Source organism: Desmodus rotundus, chromosome 1, assembly GCF_022682495.2.
Source record: "Desmodus rotundus isolate HL8 chromosome 1, HLdesRot8A.1, whole genome shotgun sequence".
NCBI lineage: Eukaryota > Metazoa > Chordata > Mammalia > Chiroptera > Phyllostomidae > Desmodus > Desmodus rotundus.
Window position 1 is genome coordinate 182,563,275 of NC_071387.1, and position 21,225 is coordinate 182,584,499.

The 21,225-nt window shown below is 41.0% G+C and overlaps 1 protein-coding gene across 1 annotated transcript in view; it reads left to right on the forward strand.

Annotated features, from left to right (window-relative positions):
* Positions 1-21,225, forward strand: part of ADCY2 (adenylate cyclase 2) — a 344,352-nt gene that overhangs the window by 90,086 nt on the left and 233,041 nt on the right. Inside the window, exon 3 of the mRNA XM_024578430.3 lies at positions 16,741-16,902. Coding sequence (XP_024434198.3) covers positions 16,741-16,902 — 162 coding nt within the window. The remainder of the gene's footprint in view (positions 1-16,740; positions 16,903-21,225) is intronic.

Sequence of the window (21,225 nt, forward strand, 5' to 3'; positions counted from 1 at the left end):
CACAGTCAGGGAAGGGGAGTGGTCGGGTACAGACTCAGGCACCAGACTCCCTGAGTTTCAACCCATGTGTTGCCACCTGTTGTTAGGGGGGCCTGGGCAAGGCCCTTCCTATCTGTGACCTGGTGTCCTTACCCGTCAGATGACTCCCCCTCAATTATGTTGGCTGTTTGGTGATTACTAACGAGAAGAGGAAGGGAGCGTGGTGCCCTGGTGCCCCGAGGAGTGTGGTGGGAGGGAGGGCGGTTCAGTGTAGGGATGGGCGCCAGTGTGCATGTGGGCACCGCCACAGGCTTCAGGAATAAAGACATCTTGAAGGACAAACATACTTTCATCAACTTTCTTAAAAGGTGGTATTTCAAGGAGAGAAAACAGCGTAAAGAAAAATGTTTTGTTTTGTTTTTTAAAGCAGCATGAACTCACGTGTACCTTCCCTGTATTTGCCCTTCATGGAGTTCACAAGCAATGAAAAAAGTTAATGAAAGGCAAGCATAGCCAAAGTTTTGGCTGGACCCTGGCTGATGTAGATGTGCCTTTATGGGAAATTCTATCTGAGTTTCCTTGGGTTCTGGGATTGAGAGAAATATCTGGCAGGCTTCTGGAAACAATATCAGTCTAGGACATGAGGACTCAATGCCCTTAACTCCATCTTCATGGTGTTCCAGGTGTGTGTGTGTGTGTGTGTGTGTGTGTGTTTAAAGGTTTTATAGGGAGGGAGAAAGAGAGGGAGAGATACATCAATGTGTGGTGGCCTCTCACATGCTCCCTACTGGGCTCTATACTTGGCCTGCAGCCCAGGCATGTGCCCTAGACTGGGAATCGAACCCGGGACCTATTGATTCTCAGGCTGACACTCAACCACTGAGCCACACCAGCTAGGGCTCCAGGTGTATTAAATATGTGTCTTTGGGTACCACTTAGATCAAGGGAACCATTTATTAAATGATAGTTATGAGTCAGAAAAAAAATGGACCCAACCTAAACCCAAATATCAAATTTTACAGAATCTAGAATCGAATATTTCTATAAACAAAACCTATTGAGTCTATTTCATAATTTGGATTTTCAATGTGATGGAATTGTGAAAATATCCAGAGTGTGATTTTTTTCCATTTTTGTTTAGTTAGCATTGCCTCTCTGGAATGTATTGCCCATGTAAACAGGAATTTACATACACTTATTAATCTTTAGGTAGTCATAGGGGACTTATCACTTCAAAAATAAACATTGTTCAGCCACAAATAAGTACAATGCTCTCTTGTTTTGAAGTTACTTTAAAGTAATGCAAAGCCCGTTCACGTGTGAAGTTTTCTACTGGTTTTTATGATACCAGTGATGGAATCACATCTAATGCAATAGCATGGCACATGCCATAAAGGCGTGATGTACGCCAAAAATTAATAATGCTGAGACTGTGAAATAATACTTAGAAAGACCATGTCCTGTGCAAACCGTGGTGTCCCATGTAAATGAGAGAGCTCTTTGGTACAATAGGTGGTGGTGGTTTTGACCCTTCTGTCAAAAGTATAATCATAAAAGAGCCAAATACAGTAGCTCTGGTGTTGTAGAATGGAATTATTTTTGTGGCGTGGACCTGTTTTGAAGACCGCCCAGTTTCTGCTAACATATAAATGAGAACGTAAGGAATTCGGGCGGCCATGATGCTGAGGGGTTGTAGTTGAGTACTGTAGCAGGAAGTTGTGTAATGAAGAATTGAGAACCTCACTGAGCCAATGCAGATCACAGTCATGCATTTGTACAGCTCAAGGATGTGCATTCTCCCTTTTGAGATTTTCCTCTTTCGGACTGAGAAAAAAACAAACAAAGGCATTTAGAAGTTGGGGTCTGTAGTGTTAAGACCCCATTGTAGGAATACACTGCCCCACTGGGGGCTGATTTATGTAGATGTTGAATACACAAGTATAAAACAGAGTCCCAAAACAATATTTGTTTTTAGATGAATAATTCACTCATTTTCCCTGCATGAATTTTTTCTCATCTGAAGTACTGGCCTTTCAAATTAAATAAATATAATGTTTCAAAAGAATATGGGCATGAATATTCATAAAGACCAAAACAGTGAGTATAAATAAGAGCCCTTTTACATAACATTTCATTTTATTATTTTTGAGGACCTTTCTATGTTTTTTTTTTTACACTTCTAAACTGATGTTCTTCACAGTGATTTTTCAGGACACGATTTCTTCTAAGCAACCTACCTGTTATTGAGGTAGTGATACTTGTTTTCCAAATAGTTTTCATACAACAATATTTCCCTTTACATACATAGAAATAAGGGGCTGCTTGCTTATGGCACAGCCTATTAGTCTTAGAGTCTGCCTAGCATGGTGTCAAGCCCTCAATAAAGTACTTGTCTAAATAATTGGAAGAATGCAAAAAGCAGAATCAAATGAAATAAGGTACGGCCACGTACCCTGAGAATGTAGCTCATTCATATACAAAGTATGGCAGAGTATTTTTAGATGTTTCTATGCATGTGCCAATAATTTAAAGGTTAAAAACACAGACATGCGAAGTGCGTGTTATTAGATACTGAGACCACAAGCAGTGAAAGTCGCCTTATCCCAGCTCTTTAAGGGCTGGTGAAACTCATAGTAGAATGAAATGGCTAACGTTTGAACAGAAAGACAAAGATAAATAAAAATTAAGAGTGGTTATTTTTGCCCAAACAGTTGGTTTAAAAGGAACCAGTACACTGTGATATTTAATTAATTCTGTGAATGGAGTTGTCAGGGTACCCTTATTATAACTAATCTCTGAGCTTATTGACAGTAGGAGAACATTGTCGGCTATTGTGTAAAACTAGCCACCCAAGGATGTGCCTGTTTGTCTTGGAACACGTGACTTCGTAATAAACGCTGATTTACTGGTAGTGTATTGTATAACATAAATTTGAACATTCATGAAAGTAAAGATAATTGCAGTGGGAAAGATTAAACATGTGATGTGTTGTCACTGTCTGTCCAATATTCCCTTGTCAAGTTCGAGGGATGGGAGGTTCTTCACGTGACGGGTGGGCTTGTGCCATTCTGGGGCACACAGAAGGGGGGCCATTGAGAGGTGAAAAGGTTCATGGAGTCACTTCTGTAAAAATCTCAGGTCAAAAACTGGAAATCTGTTAACCTTCTGAAAAAAATGATTAAAAAATCACCACGGTGCCTGTTATTTTCTCTACATCACATAGCTAGAAAATATAAGGAGACATTTTCTAATAAACAGTATTTTGCCTGATTGCTTCCATTTAAATGGGCTTGCATTTTTTTTTTTGCATTTGATGAGAAAAATAACTTTTAAGAGAAAGGGCTCCCTGGTGTTGGAACGATCTGTTTTAAAAGGGCAGATGGATTCTCAAGGCTCTTTTTATTTTGAATAATTCAGACCTCATGCACTGAGAGACACTCACCTCGTGTAGCTCCATTAACCTTTAGGGATTATGGTGAATCGATGTGTTAGCTTTAGCAGAAGATCATAGCTTATTTTTATGCTGCTTTATGACTTAAAAAAAAAAACCCTCAGCACCTGGCTTTTCCCAATTGTAAAATAAGAAAATACTTGTCAGTGAATCTGGTTTGTAATGTGTTTTGAGATAGACAAAATATTGATTTTAGGTTGGTGACATTCTTCCTACATACAGAGATGTTTCTGGGAATACATCACTTTTTCCCCATTCTGCTGTTGTTTCTAAAGACTATCATACAATTCAAAGATCTTGTGAAGCCTGGACATCTTGGTAAATGGCTCTCTTAGCAGCCATGCTTCCTGATTATTTTGCCAGGAGGTTAACATTTTACTGGAGCCCTGTCATGATTCCTTGCCTGTCCCAAAGGTGATGACTTAAGTTAGGTTTTCATTACAGAGCACATCACTTCTGATACCAGCTGCTGTATTAGTCAGGTTTCTGCTCTGATGATGCTGACTAGCAAGCAACCTTCAAATCCAAGTGGCTTATAATAACACAATTCATATTTCATGCACACTAGTCTACAGGTTGGATAAATTTCTCTGTTAGCCCTACCTGGGCTCAGAGAGTAAGGCAGATTTCTAATTTGGGGTTGGGTTCACATTTGCTTAAGTACAGACCCAGTAAAAAGAGATGTATCTTTCTGGACCATAGTTTTCTCTTTGCAGAATACCAAAACTAGAAGAGGGCAGGCAGAAATAAATTGGGCCTCTTAAAACCTCAGCTCTGAACTATCACGCTGTCACTTCAGCCTACATTGCATGGCTCAAAGTCAGTTTCATGGCCAATGCAAAATCAGTGGGGTAAGGAGACACAATACCATCTGCTGATTTCTTGGCAAGGGCAAGGAGACAAGAAAGAATTGTGGACAGATACTATATTCTACTGTATCTTCTTTCTACATTCGGAAACTACCCCTAACTAAGGAAAATTTAAAGAATTCTCTTAATTCTCACTTTGTCCATGTGACCACCATCGAAAACAAGTCTTTAAAAGTCTGAATAGGTACTCTTGGACACAGGATTATAATATGGGAACGCTATATTATTTTTCCAGGCCCAAGGAACACAATTTAAATGCTTTAACAATGAGGACAGTAGCCCCCATTCAGACATAGTAGTTTGTTAACTGTTGGTGGAAAGTTTACAGATTTTTAACTCTAAACAAATCAGACTTGTTGACAGACCTTGCAGTCATTATGTGAGTGTGATGGGAAAAAAGGAGGCAAGGGAAATAAATGGACAAGTTTGGAAACTGACCTTTACGCCAAGTGATTTCAAGTGTCTTAAAAACAGGGACCTTGTATTATCCATGACAGCTAATGAAATGCCTTATATATGTAGTATAGAGTTAAAATAAACAGTGGTGGATAAATGGATACATGAATGGTGACTAAGAAAGGAAGGTGACACATAAATAAAGACTCAGAAGGAGGAGAAGGGACCATGGAAAGGAAACAAGGAAACTGAATCAGTTGTCACCTGGCTCTGAGCAGGGCTGAGAGCTTGGGGTAGAAAGAGGGCCAGGGAAGACTGCAAGCTGCCTATTATTCTTTATTATCCTACTATTCCCTTTCTAAAGCTTTTACAAATGTATGACATACCTCCTACTTATTTTAGATTAGAAAAAGGCACAGTGAAAGTTATTGTTTTACTTCTAACTCTGAGTAACATTTTCATCATTAATCTTTCTCACTCAGGATAACATTTCAGAAGAAGAATGAAAGGTACCCAGTGATTCATGTTTCATCATTACTCTTTTGGATCCCAGGCTTTCCTTCAAAGAACACAATATGTATTCTTTCAATTACTAATGTAATATTTAAAGAAATGTTTTTATACAGAGGGATTTGATATCTTGACCAAAGATAACTGTAGAAGAAAAAGAAAATCTTATCTATCATTGAGTCATCAAGGTGTCCCTGAGTTTACATCCTGAATTATGGTCATAAAGAATGTTTTGAAATAGTATAGACTTAATTTTCAAGAATTTCTAAGTATGTTTTTTGTAGTAAGAAAGGTAGGGTTCTACTTGAGCTATTCAGCTATTGAAAAAGGGAGTATTTGGTGACAATTTTGTTCCCTCCTCTGAAGCAAATGCTCCTGATCTATAAAATTGGAATAGCAGAATGGGGCAACGATCACACGGAGGACAGTGTGTGAAACGGCCCAGACGTCACATGTCATCAGTAATTGTCGGTCTGGCCGGTTTTGCTGACTTAGTAGAAACGATGCACATGACATGTGTGCAGAGCCAAGCTCGTGCCCTTGAGTTGCACGTCACTGAGCACGTGCTTCCAATCTGTCAGCTTCCTCGAACTTCCTGCGTACAGCATTGAAGTGTAATTGCACCTGACATGTTTCGTTCCTTTATTCCCTCAGCAAATATTTGTTGAGGTCTTTTAGGTGCCATACTATTCTCGGATCCATATATGGTCAAAAAGGGATCTGAGAATAGTATGTCCTTGTTCCCGTGGAACTTATATAGGAAAAGATAGAAAATAAAAAATTAGAAAAATATAAAAAATAAACAATCTAATTCCAATAACGATATGAAAAATTTAAAGCAGGTGACTAGCTAGAATGAATGGGAGATCAGTGGGATTCACTTCTCTGTGGAAATGGCTTTTGAGTTATGGGCCCTGAAAGATAAGAAGCCAGCCATGGAGAGATCAGAGGAAGAATATTTAGGGAAAAAGAATAACCAGCGCAATTGTCCTGAGGTTGTTCAAGGAGCAGCAACAAGGTCAGTATGAAAGGAATGTGAACAGGGTTATGTGAGTTGGTCAGATACAAGATTAGAGACTATGCCAGCCAGGACCAGATGATGGGGAAGTCTAATGATAAAGACTTTGAATTATTTCCTCAGTGTTACAGAAAGCCAATAATGGGATATAACCAGGAATGACAAGACCAGAGTTAATGTTTTAAAAGATTACTTTGGTTACCACTATAGCACTAGCTAATATCTCTATCATATCCCATGATTATCATTTTTTTTTTTTGTGGGGAGGACATGTAAGATCTAGTTCCCAAGCAACTTGGAAGTATGTAGTATAGTAATGTTAACTACAGTCACCATGCTGGACATTAATCCCCAGGACTTACTCGTCTTACAATTGGAGGTTTGTATCCTTTGACCAACATCTCCCCACCAGCCCCATACTTCAGCCCCCGGCTAACCACCAATCTACTTTTCAATGAGTTTGGCTTTTTTTTTTTTTTTAAAGAGTCCACATACGAGTGATATCATATAGTATTTGTCTTTTTCTGGCTGACTTATCTCACTTAGCGTAACGCCTTTATTCACCCATGTTGTTGCAATGGCAGGATTTCCTTCTTTCTTCTGGCTGAATAATATTCCTCTGTGTTTGTGTGCACGTGTGTGTTGTTTCCATATCTCAACTATTGGGGAAAGTACTGCAGTGGACACAGGGGTGCAGCTATCTTTAGATATCCTGTTTTCATTTCCTTTGGATATGTACCCAGAAGTGATAATGATATAGCAATATATCAATGTTTTAAGTCAGTACGTTGTACACCTTAAGCTCAGGCAGTGTTATATGTCAACTATGTTTCCATTTAGGGAAAAGATTACTTTGATTTCTGTGTGGAAAATTCATTCTAGGGACACTAGTGTCAGCAGAGAGGCTGTTTAGGATGCTCGTGCAGGGATCCAGGGACAATGACATGATTTGGGCTGCCATTGTAGCCACAGAAGAGAGGGGACAGATGGATTAAGGATGTCCTTTAGGGATGGAGAAAATGAGGAAGAGAAAAAGATTAAGAGTAGCTTCTAGTTGTGGGGATGAGAAGTTTTACTAAGTGAGATGGAAAAGATTACTAGAAGGACAGGGGATGGAGGTTGGGAAGATAAAATATCCGTGAGAATTGTACCCACATATTCCATGCCTGTTTGACAATCCAGTCTCTGTAAATCCTTTCCTGTAAATAATCTTAACAACTTGGCTATAGTGTCTGTGTAATCCACTGTGGTCCATGAGCGTGTAATTAGGAATTAGATGCTAAAACTGAGCTGTTGGACTCAGCCTGCAGGCCCATGTGAAGTCCTGTGATGCCTCGGGCAGCCAGAGTGATTGGAAAGAGAATGGAACCTGAGTAAATTCCAGAAACAGCGGAGGGCATCCATGACCTCAACTGCTGAATTCTATCTGAGTCAGAGATCCTGAGATACAGTCCATCCTTTCCTCTAATTTGTTCTGGTGGGTAAATCCCTGTCTTTGACCTGGGAAGAGGTGGCTTCTCAACCAAATACCACAGGTGCTGTTGGGTGGAATTTCAGTGGATTTAGCAAAGTCCGTACATATACATGTGCATGCATACACATATGCATATTACATGTATGCATGATGCAAGTATGTACATGCACATATCGATAAATATGGATAAGGATATAGATACAGATATAGAACATAGGTATAGATAAGAGATAGATTTAGATATAGAGATATATACACCTCCCCATTGGGACTAGCTAAGGAAAGAAAGAGGAGAAAGGGAAAGAAATTAAACTTGAAAAAGAGAGTAATCATGAAGAAATTCTCAAGGAATCCTTACCATATGCTGCTAGTTGGCACTGAACTTTGGTATGACTGAGGGTCCCCAATTAAATAAAAGAAAGACTGTTTTACACTGTTATGATATTTGTATTAAAAATGTAATAGTAGAGAACCAAGATGGCGGCGTAGGTAGACACACTGCGCCTCCTCGCACAACCAGAACTGACAGAAAATCGAAAGGCAAGGAAGTCCGACACCAAGGAGATAAAAAATAAACATTCATCCATACCGGTAGGAGGGGCGGAGACGGGCAGCCAGGGCGGAGAAGACTTGAGTTGCCGTGGCGGGACTGAGACTGGTGGAGTGTGGGATGAACGGGGGAGGCAGTCTGACCACTAGCAGACCCCATGGCCCCACACTGGTGCAGATAAACTGAGAGAGCCGGAGAATGGGGCAGGCAGAGCAGCGGGTAGCACCCCTCGGCCCCACATTCTCACACAGATAAACCGGACTGCGGGGATCAAAGCAGACCGCGCAACCCAGGGCTCCAGCAAGGGGGAAATAAAGCCTCAAACCTCTGATTGAAAATGCCCGTGGGGGTTGGGGCGGCAGCAGCAGAGACTCCCAGCCTCACAGGAGAGGTCGGTGGAGAGACCCACAGGGGCCTAGGGCGTGCACAAGCCCACCCACTCGGGAACCAGCACCAGAGGGGCCCAGTTTGATTGTGGGTAGTCGAGGGAGTGGCTGAAATCCAGTGGAGAGTGGAGCAGGCGCCATTGCCCCCTCTCGGCCCCTCCCCCACATACAGCCTCACAGCACAGCTACCAGCGTTACCCCGCCCCGGGGAACACCTAAGGTTCCACCCCTTTAAGAAACAGAGGCACCAAGACAAAAAAAAAAAAAAATGGCCCAAATGACAGAACACTTCAAAGCTCCAGAAAAAATACAACTAAGTGATGAAGAGATAGGCAACCTGTCGGATGCACAGTTCAAAACACTGGTTATCAAGACGCTCACAGAATTGGTTGAATTTGTTCAAAAACCAGATGAAAAAATGAAGCCTATGCTAAGAGAAACAAAGGAAAATGTACAGAGAACCAATAGTGATGCGAAGGAAACTGGGATTCAAATCAACCGTGTGGACCAGAAGGAAGAAAGAAACATCCAACCAGAAAAGAATGGAGAAACAAGAATTCGGAAAAATGAGGAGAGGCTTAGGAACCTCCAGGACATCTTGAAACATTCCAACATCTGAATTATAGGGGTGCCAGAAGGAGAAGAGGAAGAGCAAAAAATTGAAAACTTATCTGAACAAATAATGAAGGAGAACTTCCCTCATCTGGCAAAGGAAATAGACTTCCAGGAAGTCCAGGAACCTCAGAGAGTCCCAAAGTAGCTGGGCCCAAGGAGGAACACACCAAAGCACATCATAATTACATTAGCCAAGATTAAAGATAAGGAGAGAATCTTAGAAGCAGCAAGAGAAAAGGAGACAGTTACCTACAAAGGAGTTCCCATAAGACTGTCAGCTGATTTCTCCAAAGAGACCTTACAGGCAAGAAGGGGCTGGCAAGAAGTATTCCAAGTCATGAAAGGCAAGGACCTACATCCAAGATTACTGTATCCAGCAAAGCTTTCCTTTAGAATGGAAGGGAAGATAAAGTGCTTCTCAGATAAGGTCAAGTTAAAGGAGTTCATCATCACCAAGGCCTTATTATATGAAATGTTAAAGGGATTTATCTAAGAAAAAGAAGATAAAAAATAGGAACAGTAAAAATGACAGCAAACTCACAGTTATTAACAACCACACCTAAAACAAAAACAAAAGGAAACAACTAGAACAGGAACAGAACCACAGAAATGGAGATCACATGGAGGGTTATTAAGAGGGGAGGGGGAGAGAGGGGAAAAGGTACAGAGAATAAGTAGCATAGATGATAGGTGGAAAACAGACAGGGGGAGGGTAAGAATAGTGTAGGAAATGTAGAAGCCAAAGAACTTATATGTATGACCCATGGACATGAACTATAGGGGGGGGATGTGGGAGGGAGGGGGTGGGCAGGATGGAGTGGAGTCGGGGGGAAATGGGACAACTGTAATAGCATAATCAATAAATATATTTTTAAAAATGTAATAGTAGCTCACAGTAATTGTTACGTGAAGCGTGATCAAGGAATAAGACAAGAAAATACAACTCTAGGTGAATAGGTAAATATAATTTTGTATATTTTATGTTTTTAAAGTTAAAACACATTTTTGACAAAAGTTATTTAAATTATCCTAATTAGTAAATGATATACATATTCATAGTCATCAGTCCTTTGAGATGGAAATAGTATCCAAAGAGAAAAATTTAATTGTAAATTTAGAACTTACCTTTCAGAATGCACAACCAGTTAAATATGTCCAAGAATTCTATTTTTTTCAAAAATTTTTAACTTAAATTTTTCCAAAATTTTTACTAAAGTTTGACATTTGTAGTTATAGGCTAAAACAACAAGATACAATGTTATAAGAACTGCACTCTATACTTTAGTTAGGACGATGTAATTTCTACAGTTTTTAGTGAAATTTATTATGTTTTTCAAAATTAAGCCACTACTTTAAATACTGTATTTTTGATTTCTCAGAGCTCTGTTGGAGAGAAAAAGTATTTGAGTAGCTCTGCTTTTGGCTTTAAAATAGTCTCGTGTTCACTGGAATGTTACTTCCCTTAACATTATTTTTTAAAAGATTTTATTTATTTATTTTTAGAGAGAAAGGAAGGGAGGGAGAAAGAGAGGGAGAGAAACATCAGTGTGTGGTTGCCTCTCATGCGCCCCCTACTGGGGACCTGGTCAGCAACCCAGGCTTGTGTTCTTTGGTTTGCAGGCTGGCACTCAATCCACTGAGCCACACCAGCCAGGGCTCCCTTAACATTTATTAGCATAACAAAAATAGGAGAGGTTTCTCTGATGTACATGTGCGTTTCTCAAGAGCATCCTCGCAATTTATATAGCTAATCCTGATTATCTTGCTGGTTATGCTTGTTTATGCATTGTAAGTAAGAGAGAGTGGATTAGAGAGCAAAGCCTCACTAAGATAGTTGAAAGAAGAAACCAATAGCTCTGTCTTTAAAACTATTATTGGGATGTCTGGGAACATTTTTGCTTGTCACTGAACTCTGAAAGAAACATGAACCTTGGTCTGAAAGCCACAGGCTTTGCACCAGAGAGAGGCCTGAGACGGGAGTGGGATTGTGATGGACCAGCTTTGTGCCAAGTTTCTGTGTCTGTGTTTCCCTTGCTTAAGCTGTACCTCATCTCTTCTCGTTCATAATGATTTTCTGCTTAAAAAATTATTTTATTAAATTCTGTTGGATTCCTGACCTAAATAACCTGGATATCGTGGTCACACACTTTTCATCTCTGATGTGGGAGTGGAGCATGGGGTGTGAAATAGAAAGTGCTTGAGATCTAAATTCTGGTTTGTGCTACAGCATAAACTTGATATTGTGGGTTAAATTATTTCCCCCCCAAATACGTTGAACTCCTAACCCCAGTCCCTGTGAATGTGTCTTTATCTGGAAATAGGTCTTTGGACATGTAACTAGTAAAGATGAGGTCATACTGGATTAAGATGGGCCCTAAATCCAATGACCAGTGTCCTTATAAGAGGGGCATTTAGACAGAGAGACACAGACAGGAGGTCATGTGAAGGCACAGACACACTGGCAACAAGGCCATGTGAAGATGGAGGCAGAAAATGGAGTGAAGTGGCCAAAATTCAAAGGATGCCCAAGATTGCTGGAAGCTACCAGAATCCACTAGAAGAGGAGCATGTAGCAGACTCTCCCTCAAAGCCACCAGAAGGATCCAACCCTCTTGACACTTACATTTCAAATTTTTAGCCGCTAGAATTGTGAGAGAATAAATCTGTGTTGCCTTAAGTCATTCGGTTTTTGGCATTTTGTTACAGCAGCCACAAGAAACTCATACACTTGACATCAGACTCTGAAGAAGTCAGGAAGTCATTAAAGTGTCTGGTGCTCCCTTTCCTCTGCTCTTCCCAGCCTTCCTTTGAAAGGATGGATCAGGTGATCCCTTCAGGTGCGTGCTTGTTCAGTTGCACGGTTCTGATCCTGCTTCTAAAAATTCAGCCCAGGATACAATTAGTCTGATGAGACTTTCCATCCCAGGGAAGCACCCTTATTCTCTGCTAACCACGGAGGAGTGACTACTTTCTGTGAAGAAGATAAATGACCATTTGAAACTCAACATAGGTATGGTTAATAAGGCAAGGTGAATTGGACCAAAGAGAATGGCAAAACACTTTTTTTGATGCATTTAGTGGTTTAGTGAGTAGATATTAATACAATGGATATGACTTGGGTCATACAGGAATGTGTAATAGAGTTTTTCATGCAGATAGCAAATATTTATAAAGCACCTACTATGCATCAGGCACTGTCCTATGCATTGGGGGCCTTGACTATGAGTAAATCAAGTCTCTGCCCTCAAGTGGTCATTGATGTCTAACCATATGGGGGAAGAAAATTAACAAATACGTAACTTTAATTTCTGTGAATAAGTAAGGTGGGTGACAATAACTAGACAAAGGAGAGGACATTCTGATAGTAGGGAATTTCAGACCTGCAAGCGAGCACCCGCATGTTCAAGGCATGGGTATGACCTGGGTTGGCTGGAGCAGAGGATCCTTCCAGAGTGTGACAGAGAAGGATGAAGATTTCAGACTGGAGAGAGTCTTGACCTCTAGGCCATGTGGTTTCCACTTTAGTCTGTGATTGTTAGAACCCTCTGATAGAAGTGTTCAGAGCGCAGGGGTAACCCAGAGGAAATGTTCATCTGAGGAAGGAGCTAACTAGACCTGTGCATCCAGAATCACAAATCTGGCCATTGTTTGTTGTCTGTGTTAGAGAAAGGAGAAGGGAATTAGTGAGAATATGACTGCAGCAGCTGATAAGGGATTTCTATCATGCCATGAATGGTCATCTGTAAGGAAATGCTGGAGTACTTGTGCATCCATCACTACGGAATACTTTGCAACTGGTAAAAGTAAATAGTATATTCACATCTATAGACTTAGAAAGATGCCCACGATATATAGTTTAGTGATAAAAGTTAAGTTGTGGCACCACATACGTGAAAGCATCCCGTTCGTTTTATCAATAAAACCTCTGTGTGTGTGTTAGTTTGAGCTTGGTATCCATCAGGACCACCTGAGCTGTGCTGCAGGACCCAGGGGCTTGCCACCCAGAGGGCTATGACTCACTCGTGACCACAGGGATATGTGGGTCAGCCCAGAACTCTGCTCCTCACTTGACACCAAGGCTCAAAGAAGCTCTGATGTCATGCTTCCGTGACGGCCAGAGAGGGAATAGGACTTGGCAAGTTGTGCACTAGCTTTGAAAATTTCCACCCAAAATGGACACAACTTTCATTTGTCAAAGCAAGTCATCTGGCTTAACAGGGAAAAAATGCTGAAGTATACTTGTATCATGAACCCAGAAGGAAGGAAGCTAGGAATATTTGCTTAAGAGTCCTACTGATTTGCAGAAAATGGAGTGAAATGAGCAAAATAAAAATGAGCAAAGATGCACATCTTGGTGTCCTTGTTGGGAGATGGGGACAAGAAGAAGTGAGAGAAAGTGTGGAAGCATACTTTTTGGGGGGCCTGGAAGAATGGTGGGAGTAATAAAGTAAAGTAACTCATGTTGGAAGCATACGTTTTTACCAAATGGAAAGGAAATGAACCAGCCTGGTGGAAGTAGGGTGGACAGGTGTCCTAAAGGAAGAAGACATTTTTTTTTAGTACGTATGCAAAGGAAAATTGTCATAGGGAAGTCTCAAAAATTTGCACCTGGGTTGTTTGCAGATGGAGATGTCATGGGCAGAATGGAGTTACCCTGAAAGAGGAACGGGTTTAAGATCATAAAGGAGAGGCTCTTCGTTGGTTGGAAACTTGTGGAGTGGATCTGTGGGAAGATAAATATGCCCTGCAAAACGCAAATGCCAGCCAGACTAGAGTGAAGAGAAACACTTAAAACTCTCTTATTGGGACGAGTGCTACCACTTCAGTTATTGTGCTAATCCAAGTTTCTGTGCAGGGTCCCAGTAATCAGAGGGGAATCTCAGTCACAGAAATGTCCCCATGGTAACATGGAAACCCAAGTGACTGAATTCAACTTTTTGGAGCTTTTTACCCACACATTCTTTAGATGTGCCAAGTCCATTTTGGTTTTACATATGGCCCTATTTGAAGTTGCTTTGGGAAGTAGGCTGAAAAATAAAAAGAACCCTCCAAGATTAATAAGAAGTGAAGAACATTCCCCTGTGGGACTTAAAGCTGCACTTGACTTTCTTCCTCTGCATCCATCCTGTGGAATGGTATTCAGCTGAGCTCCCAAAGTGTTGCCACTGAAACCCAAAACTTAATTTAATGTGACTTGTTTCACTGACCTTTAAAAATTCATTTTGTCATCTAAAAAGGAACACTTAACAGGAGCAACAGTATCCAGAGAACTGAACGTCTATTCTCCATTTGGTTACTGTAGATTAGCCTCCCCTGTGCGTGCTCGCATTGTGTGCAGACTTGTACTGATCGAAGTAATGTCAGTGGCTTCTAGCTGCCCAAAGTTAAGCCCTTCAAAGTATGATAATTTCAAGGAGGGGTTAGAGTTTTTCACATTAGAAAAAAATATGTAGTTATAAAATAGAGTTTTTCTTTTGTAGTTGATTATGAATTCTGATACCTGAAAGTATTCATTTAATACCTCTTGTAGGAGGATATAAGGGTTTTGCATAAACACTATGTGTAGAGATAACAGTATCTTAATTAAAAATATTTTCTATATATGTGCTGGATATTAGGGATTCTAAAGAAAATTTAATTTTTCAATAAGCAACACTACACAATAGTTGTTTTTCTCTTTCTTAAAAGAAACTTTTTCTATAGGCTAGTTTTGTCCTTAACCAAAGGTGATATTACTTTCTGGAAGACATTCGACAATGTCTGGAGACATTGCTGATTGTCACAATTTAAAAGGGGGGGCGGTGCTACCTCATCTGCAGCGAATAGAAGCCAGGGGTGCTGCTACACACCTTGCTATGCACAGCCAGGTGCCTAACACCGAGAATTATCCAGCCACAAATGTCAGTAGTACTGAGCCTGAGGAACGCTGCTTGACAGGATCTGTATAGTTACCGTTTGGTTGCAATATGTAGTACAGAGCCCCGTGACTATGCAGGAGGGAAGATAAGCCTAATATCTGCCTAGATATTCCTCTCTCTACACCCGCCAGCAGCAGAGCCTGTGGCCTGCCCTTCTCATGAACACACACCCCAGCTCTTAGAGCAGCTGGGGCGATGTTGCTCATGTTTTTCCTGCTGTGCCAGGACTCAGGATCCCTTAAAGTAACACGGATCATGCTGTGAATGTGGGACAAGCTCTTCCCTTAGCTGCACTTTTGTTTTGGAGGAAAGAGCTGTGTGGCGAGGCTCACCAAATGCTACCTCCCAGATTTCCCTGACTGCAGTCCTTTCTGTACTTATTTATTACCTTTTTATCCATTCAATGTTCTTTTCTTTATGCTTCGTTTGTAATGAAAATGGCCTGTTTCATTACCTACTAATCTATTTTCCATTCCATTCCAAACCTTTCTTTAAGCTCTTTCTTATTGATTTTTTTGAGATGACATTCACGTAACATAAATTAGTCATTTTAAAGGAAAGAATTTAGTGGCATTTAGTACATTCACAATGCTGTGCAGCCTCCACCTCTGTCTAGTTCCAGAATGCTCGTCACCACCCCCAAAAGATTCCTTGTGCCTATTAAGCACTTAACTTTCCATTTCCCCTTCTCTAGCCCGTGAGGACCATTAATCTGCTTTCTTTCTCTGTAAATTTACCTATTCTGGATATTTCATATAAATGGAATTATAATATGGGGCCTCTTGTGCTAGCCTTGATCATGTAGCAGAATATTTTTGTGGTTCATCCACATTGTAGCACATATATCAGTCTGGCATTCTTTTTATGGCCGAGTGGTATCCCGTCGTGTGGAAATTCCACGTGCAGTTTATCCATCCATCTGTTGTCGGGCGTTCGTGTTGTTTCCACCTCTGGCTATGCCGGTGAGTGCCGTTATGAATGTCTGTGTACATGTATTCGTACATGTCCCTATCTTTAGTTTTCTAGGGTATATACATAGGAATGGAATTGCTGGGTCACATGGTAATTCTATTTTTACCTTTTTGAGGAACTGCCAAACTATTTTGACAACAGCTAAACCATCTCTAAGTTGTTTTATTTTGTTTCTTACATGTTCACGCTCTTTGCCTTTATCTACTCTCACTAACTCCTCCAGAAGGCACCTTTCCACCCTCCCCGGGTCTCCTGAAGCCATGTCATAGATAACTTGAAGGATCCAGATATGCATTCGAAAGCTCAGATACCAAACCCTGCGCATTGAGGACCAGTTTTGCATCCATACCCATGAAGTACTCAGACTAACCTAATGTTTGCCATGGTTTGGATGCCAAAGCTGGAAACCCCTAATTTTTGAAAAAGAATGATTTTTCACTGTCAGAGTAGTTAGTCCTTTATTGTAATCCAACGGATTACATGCTGTTTGGTTTTGTCATACAGGATTTCTTAAATGTGCGCAGTTCACGGTGTTTTGTGCAGCCTTTCATGGGAATGAGTGGGGATTCTCTGTGACTCTTCCTGTCCTTCTCCACCTGCAGGTGTCATTCTTCCTCTTCATCATCTTCGTGGTCTACACCATGCTGCCCTTCAACATGAGAGATGCCATCATTGCCAGCGTGCTCACCTCGTCCTCCCACACCATCGTGCTGAGCGTCTGCCTGTCTGCAACGCCTGGGGCCAAGGAGCACCTGGTTTGGCAGGTGGGTGATCTTCCACATCCTGCCGGGGATGCCTGAGGTGCCAGTGCCTGCTCAGAGTGTGACTGTTCATACCTGGCAGGTGCTCAAGTTCTGCTCTCTGACCTCGACTCTGAGTATTGCTAATGGATAGCCAGCCACCCACCCCCTCCATCAGTGGAATTAACAGTCACTTAGCAATTAGTAACAGTGAAGATTGGAAATGGCAATTCCATTTTGCTGATTGCTGAATGGTGGTGTGATTTTGATGGTTAAAAGCTGTTCTCATTATACATTATAATTCAGTGCTCTAATTTTTAGAGTGAACTTCTACAATTACAGTTGTAATTCTCTACCACCTCTCTCTACCTTGATATCCAAAATCATCTCTTTACAGAGGACAAAAGACTTCTCCATTTTAAATCTTCTGGCGGGTCCATGGACATTAAAAATAGTTATTTAAAATGTAATGACAGCAAACTTAGCTTTACTAATAAATGGTGTTTCAAAAAAAGCCATCTATTTAATTAGTTAAGAGCATTTGAAAAGTGATTTGATTTTCTGTTATGTGCATCGATAAACAGAAGGGTCAGGGGCTTAGAGTTATTTCTAACAATCTCCTTTTCACCTGCAAAACGTGTTGTGTTTTGCTCTTTTGGAAACAAATGTAAGAAATGCAGCCATGGTGCAAAACGCATCGGGGCTGAGAAGACGTGATGAATAGCACTGTCACTGAAAGGGGATTGTAGACATGGGTCACCTGAGCCCTATGGGGTCTGAGAAATTAGTTTTTTATGTGTTTGATGGAGTTTGTTATTTGAATACTTCAGATGGCCCTGGGGGCTGACCCTTGGGTCTGTCGTCATCTTAGTTGGAAAGCTTTCTGGGGACTGATGATCCCTGTTCTCAGCCTAGCACCAAACACATCGTTCATAAAGAGCAGCCTGACAGGCCTGTGCTTGTGAAACACGCTGTGGGCACCGAGCCCCTGTGCCGGCCACAGCCCCTGGTTTTGCACAGTGGACTCCCATTTCACATTGACTGTTCAGATATTACCACTCCCAGGCAGCAGAGGAAAGGTGTGTTTTTCTTCCTTGCATTCGCTGTGACCGGGCAGAGTAGACACAGGCCTGTAACCTGCAGGCCTGATGCAGATGGAGGCCAGTCAGTAGCTAATCAAATGAAAGAATGAAGGTGGGTGTTTTATTAAAAGCAGAAACAATCCCGCTGTGCCTGGGAAGACGTGGGAGAAATGTTCCTTTTTTTCACGAGTTCTGCCACGGCTTTTCCTTCCCTTTTCTGAATTTCCGAGCCTCCCCTGAAGATATTTATGGGACATTTTCCTTTCTCCCATAAGTTTCACTCTTCCACCCACCCCTTAGGGGGGCCATTAAGCTCAGCCTGAGGTGGTCCCATGCAGGGCAGGGCAGTTGGGTGTATTTTTGCCAGTTGGCATTATGAAAATCCCTGCGAGAAAGTCCTCCTCACATTGCAACAGGCACTCAAACATGTCTCACGGCCCCCGAACCTTCCCTGTTTGGGTTACCCGGAATGCATCCCCTGAACATTTCATATTTGTCTCTTCTGCCCCTTCATGAGTAAATAAGTGTCTGCTGGAGCAGATATTGTAGAAAAATATCTGGGAGATGAGGATGATAGTATCTGCCTGTAAGAATGAAATGGAATTTTTAAAAATGTAAGTGCTTTGCAAAGAAATTGGCATATCCTAGGTCATAAGGAATTATATTGAGTTTTTTTAAGCACTTTTATTTTCTTTCAATGATAAAAATAATTGAGAAATAATATAATCTTAAATTTTTATTTACTCCATTTTCAAAACCTACAATGAAAAGTACTTATCAGTGGACAGCCAGAGATAAGATAATTCTGAAGTAGTAAAAAGAATAAAATGTCTTCATCCCGTAGTATTTTATAGAAGAATAACATTGAAAGGAATAGAGGAACATAAGGTCAGTTTTCCATCCTTTCAGAAATAATTGCACTGGGAAAGGCAAACTGCCCACAGACTTAAAGTGGAAGATTCCTAGGTAAACTTCAAAGTAATGAAGAAAAGAGCTGAACTATCACCAAAAAAATAACATGATTGTGTTGCAAGTAAAGACACTTCACTGAATTGTTTTAATGAAAATATATGCAGGTCAGATGCCACAGATCAGCGGTTGTACTGCTGGGGTGTAATTGTTCAGAGATATCGGTCTGCTGGAAAGAGGGTGCCCATCACCGATGACCAATATCACCCTGCCTTCTAAACCATCAAAGAAAGAGTGCGTTTCATTTAGTGTGGATCCATATGAAATATTTCTGTTTCATTTGACTTTGGAACATTGGAAACCCATTGATAGAACGCAGTACTTACCTCTGAAGCAAAATTCTGACCGAGTGGGAAATGTCGGTCCCCTTTCATTTTGAGAAACAGAGCTCATTGTCTTCAGGGAACTCTTCACAGCAGCATCCGTCCCGAAGTGGACTTCTTTCTCAGACGGTGGCACATCATCTAACTGGGACAACTTGGTCAATAATTGAATATGATTGTTGATTATTTTCTAACATATTTAAACACAAAGTTCAATCTTTAGTTTTGTGGCCCAGCACATGATCTATCCCTTAGAACGTTCCATGTGCTCCAGAGAATGTATAACCTGGTGTTCTGGGAGGAAGGGATCTTTGAATGTCCATTAGGTCCATCTGGTGTAATATGGCAATGAAGGCTGATATTTCCTTAGTGATTTTTCTGTTCGGAGGGTCTATCCGTAGCTATCAATGGGTTTTTAGGTCCCCTACTATTGTTGTGCTTTTGGCAGTTTCTCCCTTTAGTTCTGTTAGTTGTTGCTTTGTATATTTTCGTGCTCCCTGGTTGGATGCATGTATATTGAGAAGTGTTATGTTTTCTTGATGTATCGTCCCCTTTCCCATTATAAAATGCCCATCTTTGTCTCCTGTTACCTTTTTTATCTTGAAGTCTGTTATGTCAGATAAAAGTAACTGACAAAAGCAGGTTACACCCGCTTTTCTCCGGATGCTATTTTCTTGGAGAATCACTTTCCACTTTTTCACTTTGAGTCTATATTTGTCCTTGCAGCTGAAATGCGTTTCCTGAATGCAGCATATAGTTGGGTTTTTTTTTTTTTAATCCAGTAGGCTGCTCTGTACCATTTTGTTGGTGAATTCAGTCCATTTACTTTTAGGTTGATTATTGATGTATGAAGATATTCTATAGCTATTTTATCTTTTGTTTTTCTGGTATAATCCCTGATACATTTTTTTTTTTACTTTTACTTTGAAACAGTCATAGATCTGCCAATAAGTTGACAATCCAGTGCAGAGATTGTTTGTTTTCTAAACCACTTCGATGTAAGCTGCCAGTCTGAGATCCCATCACCCAAATGCCTTAGTGTATGTTTCCTACAGTGCCATTCTCCTGCCTAACCATAACCTGACTACCAAAATCTGGACATCCACACTGCTGTATTACTGCCATTCAGGTTCCTTCCGCTCTCCCATTAATGTCTTTTGTAGCAAAATGTGCAGATCAGAATAAGACAGTGCACTGTGATCTCAAGTCTCTTTCATCTCTTCCAGTCTGGGACAATTCCGTAGTCTTCCTTTGGCTTTCATGATCTTACCACTTTTGAAGATCACAGATCAGTTATTTTGTAAAATGTCCTTCAATTTGGGGTGTCTGGTGTTTCCTCTTGAAGAGATCAAGGCCATGCATCATTGACATGATTCACAGACATGACGGGGTGTCCGCATCATCTTCTATCAGGGGTGCAGAATTCCACTTTGTCCCATTACTTACGGTGGTCACTGGGATCATGCTGCTGTCCACCAGGCATTTCCACTTTGAAATGACGCTCTTCCTCTCTGTAATTAATACATGTTTGTGGGGAGGCACTTAGAAAACACTGTCTTGTGTTTTCCTATTTTATTCAATTGGCTACCACTGTTGATTTTCTTGTCTGTATGGTCTCAGCTTTTTGCTCTGGGTACCCTATTAAGCTGGTTTGAGTGTCCTTTTGATGTGTCCCCATCCTTGCTTTCTGGTGCAACATGATGTTTCAGGTTCATCTTATGCTTTCCCTGCACCACCCCTAAAATCAGCCTCTCTCCAAGGAGCCCTGGTTCTTTCTATTGAAGAATGACGTTTGGAGGCAGGATCTGGGCTTTGTGTCTTGTCATTGGGTTCTTTGTACTCCCAGGCAAGGCCCAATACATTTATACCTGCACACACACACACACGTATATATATTCCATTTAGTATAATGTGTCATTTAAGGCCAATATTTCCTTAGTGATGTTCTGTTTGGATGATCTACCCATAGCTGT